The 13,802-nt window shown below is 41.3% G+C and overlaps 1 protein-coding gene and 1 non-coding gene across 3 annotated transcripts in view; both read right to left on the bottom strand.

Moving 5' to 3' along the window:
• Nucleotides 1–13,802, bottom strand: part of CCDC117 (coiled-coil domain containing 117) — a 54,969-nt gene that overhangs the window by 38,624 nt on the left and 2,543 nt on the right. The window contains exons 3-5 of one of the 2 annotated variants that reach the window (XM_035017276.1): nucleotides 9,874–10,098; nucleotides 9,291–9,428; nucleotides 2,813–5,820 (exon numbers count right to left, since the gene is read on the bottom strand). In XM_035017276.1, coding sequence (XP_034873167.1) covers nucleotides 5,583–5,820; nucleotides 9,291–9,428; nucleotides 9,874–10,098 — 601 coding nt within the window. In that variant the 3' untranslated portion in view covers nucleotides 2,813–5,582. Of the gene's footprint in view, nucleotides 1–2,812; nucleotides 5,821–9,290; nucleotides 9,429–9,873; nucleotides 10,099–13,802 lie in introns of those variants that run through there. The other variant, XM_035017277.1, reaches the window with a different exon arrangement.
• On the bottom strand, nucleotides 12,214–12,320 carry LOC118018715. Its single transcript, XR_004681465.1, has one exon. It is a non-coding gene; the product is annotated as a U6 spliceosomal RNA (small nuclear RNA).

The raw sequence follows: 13,802 nt of genomic DNA, 5'->3' as shown, positions 1-13,802 counted from the left end.
ATGATAACGTCATCATCCTCCATGTGCATCTTCTCCTTGGGAATCTTCTTACAAGATACTGAAGAACTTCCCTCATTTATAGAAAACATTTCACCTATACCAGGATTCTATGCCAGTATTAAGACTACTACTACAGAGGTCAGAGTGAATGATTATAGACAAAAGGTAGTATTCAAAAAATCCTGAGCAGCAAGACAAAGCAGTCTCTACTTTCAGCCAAGTACAAGGGAATGTTTGGTGTGACTGGAGGCACGTCCACTAGACAGCCTAAAATCCTTGGTCACTGAAGCCAGAGCTCAATCCTAGTTCTTGGCAATGCAAGCTTACTTAGGCTCAGTTTCTTTTTCCCTTTTTTTTTTTTTTTTAAATTTTTCTTCGTAATTCTCCACCCAACGTGGGGCTCAAACTCACAACCTGAGATCAAGAGTCTCACGGTCTTCTGAGCCAGCCAGGCACCCCTAAGGCTGCTTCTATATTGTAAATATATAGACAGCCTCCAGCTGTCCCCATGATTAAAAATTTGATCACCTGATTTTCTGTAACTGAAACTTAAGTGATGGGAATCTATTTAGGGATTATCTAAGCAAATGCAATCACAGATGCATTTTAGCCACTCTCCCTAATAGCGGAAGCATCTGGAGATTGAGGCGCAAATAATTTACATTCAATGACATCACATGAAAGAGGCAGCTGTACTAACAGGGATAACACACAGGACGTATATAACCTGTGTCGGTCATCGGGGTTTTCATTTCCTGCACAGATGGTGAAAATGACTAAACACTGCCCAGTCTTGAGAAAACACCTGGTATTTAAGGACATCTTTTTGAAACAAACTGGTCAGAAATAAAAATCAAGACCTTTTCCTGCAAAACCAAAGCAAGAGTTCTATTAAATGCAGAGGGTTGTCCATTAATCGAACAATCAGGTGACGAATGTCTGCACACCATTTCCCTAGGCCTTGTAACACCAATCTGTGTGTGCTTCCTTGCTTCTACTAGGTATACCCTGGAGCAGACACAGCAGGACAAAACTGTAGGCAAAAGGTAACGCTGCCTACTCCAAGAATATTTTATGGCATCAGTTAAATTCTAATATCCTAAGAATGAAATCTTTACTTCGTGACTTCTCAAATTCATTAAAGGACAGGAAAACTGGCTTGTTTACCCACTCATCAGTTGTTGAAAGACAATACCCTGGTCTTGCTGGAGCTGTAGTCTAAATGCATGCAATTCATATCAAAACGGACACTGGCAGAGTATCTGGACCAAATGGATATACACAAAGCTGTATTTTCTCAAGGAGTTTAATGTTAACACTGACTGAACCATACTTTGTTGTGCGTTATTTCAATGAAATCTAAACACTTTAGGGCGCCTGGGTGGCTCAGTCGGTTAAGCATCTGCCTTCGGCTCAGGTCATGATCCTGGGGTCCTGGGATGGAGTCCCACATTGGGCTGCCTGCTTCTCCCTCTCCCACTCCCGCTGCTTGTATTCCCTGTCTCTGTCAAATATATAAATAAAATCTTTAAATACATAAATAAATGACACTTTAGGTACTCTATGAAAACACTGTAAAACCACTGGTCAAGTAGGAAGAACACTGAAGCTGGTTAAGTTCAATTGCAATTCGAAATTGTCACTATCTACCTAGGCTTTAGTTTTCGAATCTGTAAAACAAAGAAATAAGATAGCTTTTAGGTGATTTCCAAATTTTGGCGAAAAACAATATCCTGAGTTTTCTGTAATTGCAACCCAAACTTGACTCCACCTGCCCACAAATCAGGACCCACATCAAGCCAAGGTTGTAAATATGCAGGCAATACTGCCACCCAGTGACCTGTCAACTCTTAAATAACCACATAACTGAACATTATGTAATTTCCCTTTTCCGTTTTTAGAGGTCCTAAGCCGTAAAAAAAAAAACAAAACTGAACGCTATAGACCATTTCCAACTCTATATTTAAACATTTTTGAAGACTGTCACTACTGTCATCTGAACAGTGGCGATCAATCACCACTGCCAAATAATGCTGTTGACTGACAGCAGCAAATTGAGTGGTAAGCATTCTGTGGGTTTTAGAACAGCAAAACAGTCTGCCTGTTTTGGAAACAGTGAATTCATTTACACAGCTTAACTTTAACCCAACATAATCATTTTCTCAAGATAAATTTAAGTCCCTCACTGATATGAATGCTTTTTCTAGATTTTTATTTGAGAGGGAGAGAATGAAGAGAAAGAGAGCATGAGATGGGGAGGGTGAGAGGGAGAAGCAGACTCCCCACCGAGCAGGGAGCCCGATGAGGGACCTGATTCCGGGACTCCAGGATCATGACCTGAGCCGAATGCAGTCGCTTAACAAACTGAGCCACCCAGGTGCCCGAATGCTGCTTTTTCTAAGATTTTTTATTTTTTGAGAAAGAGAGGTGCAGAGAGAGAAGCAGACTCCCCACTGAGCAGGGAAGCCTGATGCAAGGCCGGGTTTGATCCCTGGACTCCAGGATCATGACCTGAGCCAAAGGCAGATGCTCAACCGACTAAGCCATCCAGGCACCCATGAATGCTGCTTTAAATACAATTTAGAGGGGCGCCTGGGTGGCTCAGTTGTTGGGCGTCTGCCTTCGGCTCAGGTCATGATCCCAGGGTCCTGGGATCAAGCCCCGCATTGGGCTCCCTGCTCCGCGGGAAGCCTCCTTCTCCCTCTCACACTCCCCCTGCTTGTGTTCCCTCTCTCGCTGTGTCTCTGTCAAATAAATAAATAAAATCTTAAAAAAAATAATTGAATACAATTTAGAGGAAAGCAGAGGTTGCTGATTTTACTTATGTGAGGAATACAAATACCTCAAAGTCAAAACACTTAAGAAGTTTTATTGAAAACAATAAAATACAGAAACATCAGATTCTCATTTTAAAGTAAAATTGACAGCATCTTCCAGAACCTTCCTAGTACTGCACCATTCTTGTCACTATTAACGAAAGTTTCAAATCGAAATAATTAATGAACCTGCTTACAATAAGCATTCTTCTCATGGTTCTAGCCCCCACTCTATTTTCCTAAATTTTACATTCGCACCTTTTCAAAGATGAGTAGCAGGTTTTTTGTTTCTGCTCTTTTTATGACTGATTAATATTTGTGAGAACTGGACTTTATATTAAAAAAAACTAAACCCACACACATCTTACTCAAACTCAGAGAAAATATACATTTGTTCATTAAAGCTCACCTGCTTTAGATAATTTTTCTCTTCACACATTAGCATAGTAAGCCAATGTTTGATCCATGCTTCAAAAGCTGTACAAAATGAAAAGACCTATTGATTCCCTAAGGAAACCTTAAGGCAAAAGCAAAAGCCTTACACTACAGAAGAAAAACAAAGCAGAGGCATGGAGACTGTGGGGACGGCTCAGATGAATAAGCACCACAAGGATGAAGAAAATTTCTGTACAAACATATGCAAAAAAGATAAAGTTTAAAAAGGAGCATTAAACATCCATTTTCCTGCAGAAATAATTAATCATGTCAGGTAATCTGACTCCTGAAACAAGTTGTTTGGATTTTAATTAACAGACTCTTCATTCTCTCCTATATTTTACCAGTGGTATCAGAGCCCTCTTCTGGAGCTCTTCCTCCTTTTCCTCATACAGACCTTTGATCAGAAGCCTGGCCCACAATTCCTACCGAAGACACTCTTTTAGTGTGTTTTGGGTCCTTCTTTGGAAAGTTGTCACCTCCCCTTCCGCCCTAACACCGGGACTAACTCCAAATTCTGGGCATTCACTTCATGTTTTTGAGTTATACCAGAACAAACTTCCTTTATCATGGTGATTTCTTTAAGGCTACAAACTTTGTAAGTTGGTCCCATTAAATAATGACTTTAAAGGCAGGAGTTCTTCAAATGGCATGAATCAAACACTTGCACATTTCAACAGAATACAGTTTACATTCATCTCTAAATCTGAGATTAAGAAACTATTAGCTGGTTTCCAACTGGTTTTAATACTGGTTTGAAGTTTGAATAATTTTACTGTGTAGATATTAAATATTGTTTAAATATTAAACATTAAATTTTTTCCTGACTATCCAGACAGAAATAGAGAAAGCAGGAACAACAGGCAAGGGAAGAAACAGTCCAATTAACAGACTTGTTACTTCTACGCCATCTGTAACAAGGGGAGGGATTTCAGCATGGGTTTCTAAGATGCCTGGGAGCTGGTTTCTAAAAAGTCACCTCTACTTGGCATAAGCCATTTTTTTCCTACACAAGGTATCTGATTCCTACAAAGGGGGAAGAAACCCAGAAAACAAAACAAAAAGAACTGGGGTGGTCTTCTGTTGTGTGATGTAAGGGCCAGTATTACACTCATTTAATAAGTTATAGTGGATATTCAGTAGCACTAAAGGAAGTGTTATTTTACTTGGCACTACTGAGTCCTTGCCACACAGAAGAGCCCTTCCTGAGAAATAAAAAACTTCAATCCTGGTTATCCCTAAAGGGCACCTTGAGCCTGGTTTAGTTCCTCAAGATGAAGATGTCCTGCTAGCAGGAAGCTATTCTCTATTAACTCTGAGGTTTACTGTGCAACAGCTAAAGCACCAGGCAAAGTGGCTAGTTCAGTAACTCTCAGTGTCACTTACCCATATGTTTTCAGTTAATTATCGTCATTGTTTTCTACATTAACACTAAAAATACTCAACTTGCTAATATAGGTAAACCTTTTTAAAAAAATACCTATCAGTGCTGGGCTTCGCACACTTGGCAGTTCTTGGGATTACTTAAGGGAGGCTTCTCCCATAGCCAATTTGCACATGGGTTACCTCACAATCACTTTTTAACAATCGCTCAAAGTTAATTAATTTGTAAACATTCCTGAATAACTGGGCTTATCAATTATGCAAGGGAAACCAAGGAGCAACAGTAGCACAAGGCAAAAAAGCCTTGAAGGAAAAACCTTTTCTTTGTATTTTCATTACATTTTCAGAGGCTAAGAAGTGAGCCACAATGCTACCAGCTATTTAATCAGTGCAGCTACACAGAATTGACAACATATAAGCTTCAGAGCCTCTGTTAAATCTTAGCAATAGTCTACACTACTGCTTTCCTCCCTCCTCTTCCCAATCATATATAATATGTCACCACTGTAAACGAGCTCCGATCTATAGACACAGTTCTGACTTGGCTGTCAGGATACAGTCATAGTAGGAGCATCCTTCTTTCTTAATGCATTGTTTCAAATTCAAGTGTCTGAATATTCGCCAACTATCTGAATGGTTTAGACAATGTGACTGATGACTTAAGTCACCCTTAGACACACAGCTTCCATACTTGCCTTTGCGGGCTGTAATTTCCATTTCCTTAATAAGCCCCGTGGAAAACTGTTTGAGACAAGCTTCCTTGGCAAAAAGTTGGATTCACGAAATGGCTACCCAAAATAAGAGTCCCACCCCAAATCACAGGTGGAGATATTATTACACCCGTTTCATAAAACTTTCAAGTCCCTATACTATACAAATACAAGTAGACTCACTACTAAACACATGAGCCTTCTAAAATTTGACAACTTTTAGCATAGAAACTGGTTTCTAGAGTTCCATCTCTTCTTCTGTGAAAGCAGCTGTCTCTAAACTATTGTAAACAGGCATCCCTGTTTGCCGAGGTTCCAAGAACAGTTCAGTTCTCCCAGGGAAAGCAGTGCCGGCAGCTGCATGCTTAGTTTGGCTCTCTCCCGTGTAGTTCTTAGCATTAGATGACGGCTTTGGCTTATCAGAAAGGAGTTCAGGGAGAGGTTTCCAGAGCACGAGCTCCATGGAAGGACGGCTCCTAAGACATAAAATACAGATTTTTTTTTTTTTTTAAAGATTTTATTTATTTATTTGAGAGAGAGAGAATGAGAGAGAGAGAACACCTGAGAGGGGATAGGGTCAGAGGACGAAGCAGACAGGGAGCCCGATGCGGGACTCGATCCAGGGACTCCAGGATCATGACCTGAGCCGAAGGCAGTCGCTTAACCAACTGAGCCACCCAGGCGCCCCATAAAATACAGATTTTTATAAAAAATTTTAGGATATGGAAATAAAAGATACATGTCGAAAGCTAACGTTTGCTACCAGATATCTAGAATTAAGAACTGATGGCATCAAAATAGGAGATTTATGTGATCTAAATAGATCTTTAGAAAGGCCACTCAAATACATACAATTTTACAGCTCTACCCATATTTTTAGAGATTTAGAGAGAACACGCATGCGCACACATGGGGGGAGGGAGAGGAGCAGAGGGAGAGAAAGAGAGCAAGCGAGAATCCCAAGCAGACTCCCCGATGAGCATGGAGCAGGCCACAGGGCTCGATCCCAGGACCTTGAAATCATGACCAGAGCTGAAATCATGACCAGAGCTGAAATCAAGAGTCGGATCCTTAACAGACTGAGCCATTCAGGTGCCTCTGTTCTGCACATATATTTAACCACACCAACTAGTTGTACTGATGCTGTGGTTAAAAGTAATACAGGGGATGGGGCGTCTGGGTGGCTCAGTCAGTTAAGCGGCTCTCTTCGGCTCGGGTCGTGATCCCAGAGTCCTGGGATCAAGCCCTGCGTCAGGCTCCCTGCTCAGTAGAGAGTCTGCTTCTCCCTCTCCCTCTGCCTGCCTCTCTGCCTACTTGTGCTCTATCTGTCAAATAAATAAATAAAATCTTGAAAAAAAAATAACAGAGGGGTGCCTGACTGGCTCAGTCAGTAGAGCACGCAACTCTTGATCTTGGGGTTCTAAGTTCAAGCCCAATGTTGGGTGTAGAGATTACTCAAGATCTTTAAAATAAAAGCAATTAAAAACATCCAATGTAAAAAAATAGAGGCCCTTGATTCAGTGTTATAAATTCCTTAAATTGTGGTTAATATGAGTAGGTATGGGCTACTACCCTGTACTAAACCTTTATAAATGAAAATGAAATACTGACCAAATACATTAAAAGTATCTCCGTATGCCTTTTGCTTAGTACAGCTATAAAGTAGAATGCTTTTTGCAGTAAGTCCAAAACATTATGGCCCCAATGCCTGCCTGCGCCTCAGTCCTCCTCCATCCAATGATGGCTTGATAGTTTCCGGGACCCAAAGGCAAGTTAGACAAAATAAACCACAATGAAGAGTACCCCCAAATGCTAGCTTTTGGAAAACTACCAAGAGCAGAAAGTGCGGGGCACCTGGGTGGCTCAGTCGTTAAAGTGTCTGCCTTCGGCTCGGGTCGTGATCCCAGGGTCCTGGGATCGAGCCCTGTGTCAGGCTCCCTGCTCCACGAGAGGCCTGCTTCTCCCTTTCCCACTCCCCCTGCTTGTGTTCCCTCTCTCACTGTGTCTCCGTCAAATAAATAAATAAATTCTTCAAAAAAAAAAAAAAAAAGCAGAAAGTGCTATTTTTTAGGCTGTAGGACAACATGGCCTGCTTACTCTTGGCTAAACTATTTACCCACCCTCAGAGCTGGGTAGTTAAAATTATAAGCCCAAGCCAGGGGGCTAATGCAAAACTTCTGTGATCTAACATCAGCTGAACCCACTGTGGCCAAAGGCAGTAATTCTTCATCTACCTGGCATCACTGGGGCTGGTCTTCTCAGAGATTTTTTCAGATACCTGACATCTACCCTCACTGAGTATCAAATATCTACCTACAGTCTTTTCTAGGCAAGACCCAAATAGCACTTTATAACCTGACTACTATTTTACACATGGATAATGACTGCTTCAGATCATGTAAGCTCAAGGACTATAAGAGTTACAGGGCTATTGGGGCACGTGGGCGGCTCAGTTGTTGAGCGTCTGTCTTCGGCTCGGGTCATGATCCCAGGCTCCTGGGGTCGAGCCTCACATCGGGCACTCTGCTCGGCGGGAAGCCTACTTCTCCCTCTCCCACTCCCCCTGCTTGTGTTCCCTCTCTTGCTGTGTCTCTCTCTGTCAAATAAATAAATAAAATCTTTTAAAAAAAAAAAATTACAGGGCTATCATTAGTTCTTATGTTAATAGCCCCAGGCTGCTTCGTTTTTTAGGCTCTGATGTTTTTTGTTTTTTTTTTTTAATATTTTATTTATTTATTTGAGAGAGAGAATGAGATAGAGCATGAGAGGAGGGAGGGTCAGAGGGAGCAGCAGACTCTCCGCTGAGCAGGGAGCCCGATGCGGGACTCGATCCCGGGACTCCAGGATCATGACCTGAGCCGAAGGCAGTCGCCTAACCAACTGAGCCACCCAAGTGCCCTTAGGCCCTGATGTTTACTTTCTAGTTTCCTCTTTTGTCCTCACACTATACTGTCACTACTCACTACTGTGAGTTTGTTCTCACTTGCTGTTCCTGTGTTTCTACTCCAATGATCTAGGAAATCAGGTACCTGAGCTCATTAAACTAGGCTTAACTTGGGGCCCCTGGGTGGCTCAGTCGTTAAGCGTCTGCCTTCGGCTCAGGTCATGATCCCGGGGTCCTGGGATCGAGCCCCGCATCGGGCTCCCTGCTCTGCGGGAAGCCTGCTTCTCCCTCTCCCACTCCCCCTGCTTATGTTCCCCCTCTCGCTGTCAAATAAATAAAATATTTAAATAAATAAATAAACAAACTAGGCTTAACTTAAGAACAAAATGGCTTAGAGCTAAAGCCCTGAGGGGCTATCCACTATGAGATAAGAGTGTAGCCTTTGTGTTAACTATTTTGACTACTGGGAGATTTCTTTTGGTTTGATTTCTAAGTCTCAGTGGTGTTCCTGGATAACTGACAGGCCAGTAAACAAGAGCGTTTGAAATGTGGTTCCTATATCCTATGACAAGAATTTGGGAGAAAGGGCTCTCTTGCCAATCCTCCCAACCCCGATTATTAGACAACAGTGCATTTCAGGACTTCAAAAGAACTGGGGGTTAAGAAGGTAAGGCAGCCACTCCTGCATACTTCAAACTTCTTGCACAGCATTTTGCTCAACCCCAATGAACTAGGATAAAGGTCTGTATCCAACCTGAACTAAATACAAAACCCACTGTGCTTTCATTTCGCTGGTGATCAGGGGATGGAGAGATGACTAGCATAGGACGGGCTGTATCTGGAGACACTGGGTTTCTCAGTTGGTTAATCACCCAACTCTTGATTTTGACTCAGGTCCTTATCTCAGGATCCTGGGATCGAGCCCCACATCAGGCTCTGTGCTCAGCACAGAGTCTGCTTGTCCGTCTCCCTCTGTTCCCTCCTGCCACCCACCCGTGCGCTCTGTCTCTAAAAAATAAAATTTTAAAAATAAATAAATGGAAACCAGGAACCAACACTTACATGGACTCAATCATTTTCTTCGTAAAGACTTCGTCAAATTCCCTCTTCAAACCTGTTTTCATGGTATCAGAAAGAACAAGACTGGGGAGATGGTTAATATTTCTGTCAGCTTCCACTTCTTCATCTTCATCAATTATCCTAAATAAAGACAGCAGAAGCAAAGAGAGAAAAGTTAGTCGAGCTATTATTTATTCTATTAATTGGACGAAATTTAAAAACAAAATAAAAGCAGCAAGTGCTACAGGGAAAGATCAAGTAAAATATGAAGTTCTGAGTGAAAAACGTACGCACAGAAGAGTTACTCAACATTTCAGTCAACAGATGCAATCATATTTGAAGAACGTGTCCCTGAAAACTCCCATAAACCAAAAAATTAATATTCACAGATAGTAGGTGAAAATATTTAGCACAGTTCTGCGAGAAAAGTTTGACATTTAATGTGTCAACGTTGAGTTCTCGTGTTTTTCATAGTCTGAGAGGTTGAAGATCACTGTTGCCACCAAATGATGAATTAGACTGGCTTGAGAGAGGAGAGCGGTCACCTGGGATCCGCAATAAGCCAGCAATATACGATACCATTTACCTGTCCTCGATTTCTTGAAGCCTCCTTCGGGCAACTTCACACTGTGGTTCTCCGGTGGTCTGATCCATTTCTTCACAAATAGCATCTAACATGCCAGGTGCAGAGAGGCCACTAGTGCACGGATTTACCCCAAGACTCTCTACAGCCTGATGCGCACAAAGAATCCAGTCGTTAGGACCAGCACAGAGCCCTGCTTCAGTCAGCCTTTTCTTTCTTACTGGACAACTGAAAAAAAAAATTCAAGGAAAATTCAGTCATATAAATGAAATGTTTATCATCCCTTTCTCTAACCAAACTCTTATGTAAAAAAACAAAACAAAACAAAAACCTCTGATTTTTGACAGTGTGGGACTATAAGATGGAAAATCATGCTTTGCTTTTGTCATTCTGAGAGCTTCCTTGAGACGTTTTCTTCTACTGCTCTCTACCAAATTAGACTGCACCTGCAAGATTGTGCTTTTTCAGATTAGTGTTCAGTGTGGGAACTTAAAGTCATTCCTATTTATTTGGCTCTGGATAGGTCAAGTGGAAAGTAAAGAAAGCAAAACCACAAGCAGCAGTTCAGCACCAGCCATATTTTGTCCTAATTCTGCTTGCTCCATATGGGGAGGTGGTCGACAGGCACCCTATTTTCCCTTAGGGCAAAAGATAATGCTTCATCAGGTCTGTTCCAAGTAGTACAGGTTGCAGAGGATACTGCTTATTTCTTGGTCCTCTCTGAAATGTCAGAAGACTGTCATTTGGCTCTGAGTCCCCTACTAGTAATGGTGTAACATTTTTCTCCCACCTTGTAACATAAACCATTTTCACTTCCTAGAAAAATTTATATTACATAGAGCTCTTCGAGTTCATCAATTTTTTTGTTTTGCAGATTTGGAAACTAGGACCTACAAAAGCTAAAGTGCCTCCTCCTAAGTGTCACATAAGGTAGAGCTGCATGTTAGGTACCAGAAGCCAGAGCTCCAAAGTCCTAGCTCTATGTCATTTTCACTGAAACTTATGGCCTTCTTAGGGAAGTTCAACCATTCAAGCTCTTACCATGAACTAGTATTTGCATACACTGCAGTGTGCCCAGTTTAGCTGAAAATTGTATGAAGCTGGGCCTATTCTATTTAAGTACTTAGACCACATGTACTTTATTGCTTGGGCATCAGCAAGTGTAACCTCAAAAACAAACACAGCTCTGCAATTTAAAAAAAAAAAAAAAGTCAAAAAAATCATTAATGGCTACCACAGCTTACAAGTCTCTAAACTGAAGGTCAAAGGAAGTGGTATATATTTTACAAACAGAAATTTCTATTCATGTTAAGACTACAAAAAAAAAAAGAGAGAGACTACCAAAAAATCAACATTAAAGTCTCTGGCAATATAAAATCTGACAAATAATGATGCTCTCCTGAACCTAGACTTTTACTGGAATTGACAATTTTTTTTTTAAATGTTTATTTATTTATTTGAGAGAGCGAGAATGAGAGAGAGAGAGAGTACATGAGAGGGGGGAGGGTTAGAGGGAGAAGCAGGCTCCTCGCCGAGCAGGGAGCCCGATGCGGGACTCGATCCAGGGACTCCAGGATCATGACCTGAGCCAAAGGCAGTCGCTCAACCAACTGAGCCACCCAGGCGCCCCAACAAATAATTTTTTTAAATCTTTAGTTTTTTGAGGTCTTTTTTGAGTATAGTTTTTTTTTTTTAAGATTTTATTTATTTATTTGCGAGAGACAGAGAGAGAGCGAGAGAGCGCAGGCACACGAGAGAGAGGGAGAAGCAGACTCCCCAATGAGTCTTTTTCATAGTCTGAGAGGTTGAAGGCAGCCCTTTTCTGAGTATAGTTGACATGCAATGTTACATTAGTTTCAGGTGTACAACATAGTGATTCTAGGGGCTCCTGGGTGGCTCAGTTGTTAAGCGTCTGCCTTCGGCTCTGGTCATGATCCCAAGGTCCTGGGATTAAGCCCCGCATCGAGCTCCCTGCTCTGCGGGAAGCCTGCTTCTCCCTCTCCCACTCCCCCTCCTTGTGTTCCCTCTCTCGCTGTGTCTCTGTCAAGTGAATAAATAAAATCTTTAAAAAAAAACAAACAAACAGGGCGCCTGGGTGGCTCAGTTGGTTAGGCGACTGCCTTTGGCTCAGGTCATGATCCTGGAGTCCCGGGATCGAGTCCCGCATCGGGCTCCTTGCTCAGCGGGGAGTCTGCTTCTCCCTCTGACCCTCCTCCCTCTCATGCTGTCTCTCATTCTCTGTCTCAAATAAGTAAATAAAATCTTAAACAAACAAACAAACAAACAAAAAAACAGTGATTCTACAACGCTCTATCTTATGCTATACAACTGTAGCTATAATCTAAATATATGGAACCCCTCACAAATTTGCATATTATCCTTGCACAGGGCCCATGCTAATCTTCTGTGTATCAGTCCAATTTTAGCCTCTGTGCTGCCAGAGTAAGCACAATAATATGTTTAGTTTACAACTGGTTTTAACTGATAAAAAAATATTAAGAATGTCTAGCTATACATCACATATTTCTGTAATATTTGGAAAGCAGGAGAAAAACTAGACACATAAAACCAGCTAAGAAAAAGCAGAATAAACCTAGAGGGGACAGGTAATTTCCTAGCACATCCAATAATTCAACTATGAAATGCAACTGAGTGTAAGAGCTGGGTTCTGATCTCTGACCTCCAACATGATTTGGACTATATTATTTCATGCCTGTAGTGCATTTTGCAAATAATTAGAGATCAATGATAATTAAGTTTCAAAGAAAATATGATATAAAAGACTTCAAAGTATAGATAAGAGCTATGGAAGTGGCAGGTGGGCAGCACACTTCTGGGCATTAGATATTCAAATGTCAAGTTCCTCATTCTCAGGGCCTCAATTTCTCCTTTAATCTAAATTAAAGGCAACTAATTTTTTTTTTTTTTTTAAAGTAAGCTCTACACCCAATGTGGGGCTTGAATTCACAACTGCCCCCACCCCAGATCAAGGATCCCATGCTCTACAGACTGAGCCAGCCAAGGACCCCAAAGGCGGGTTAAATTTTTAAGTCAACAGATTTTACACTTCAAACTTTTCACACTGGAACTCTTTATTCAATTCTCTCTCTCGTTTTTTTTTTTTTTTTTTTTTTAATTTTGGGAAGAGAGAGAGCAAGCAAGCAGGGGGAGGGGCAGAGAGATTGAAGCTGACTCCCCTCTGCATGTGGAGACGCTGGACTCGATCTCATGACCCTGAGATAAGGACCTGAGCCAAAACCAGGTGTCACACGCTCAACAGACTGAGCCACCCAGGCATCCCTATTCAATTATCTCTTATAGTGTACTCCACAAGACAAAAGCAAAGAGATCCCTGTGTATCTGCAGCAATCCCAAGGCAATAACGAATATAAATATGGTCTGGTCTGGTGGTTTTTAAGCTAAGGCAACTTTCAAAGCTATTTAGCCTATGCATCAGCAAGGTTAGAAAATCCAGTTTCTGCTGGCCAAAAAACAAACAAGCAAAACATATGCAAAGTTAAAAGACGAATAACAAATTTGGGGAAACATAACACCCATAATAAAAGTACTGATTTCTTTAAGTAAAGATTTCTTATAGATGAACATGAAAAAGATCAATAAGCCAATAGAAAATGTGCAGAAACAGGAACAAGTCACACAAACACAAATGGATTAAATAGAAAGATGTTCAAATTAACTTTAATTTACAAAATATAAATTAAAATAGTGGTCTTAAAACCAAAAATGATCTAATTTTAACTATAAGATCCTTTTTTATTTTTATTTATTTTTAATTTTTTTAAAAGATTTCATTTATTTATTTATTTGAGAGAGAGAATGAGAGAGAGAGAGAGAGCATGAGAGGGGGAGGGTCAGAGGGAGAAGCAGACTCCCTGCCGAGCAGGGAGCCCGATGCGGGACTCGATCCAGGG

This window comes from Mirounga leonina, unplaced genomic scaffold (genome assembly GCF_011800145.1).
Source record: "Mirounga leonina isolate KUSES-001 unplaced genomic scaffold, KU_Mleo_1.0 Mir_171, whole genome shotgun sequence".
NCBI classification, from domain to species: Eukaryota; Metazoa; Chordata; class Mammalia; order Carnivora; family Phocidae; genus Mirounga; species Mirounga leonina.
The sequence above is the reverse complement of the archived record's forward strand: the minus strand, read 5'-3'. Positions and strand labels throughout refer to the sequence as shown.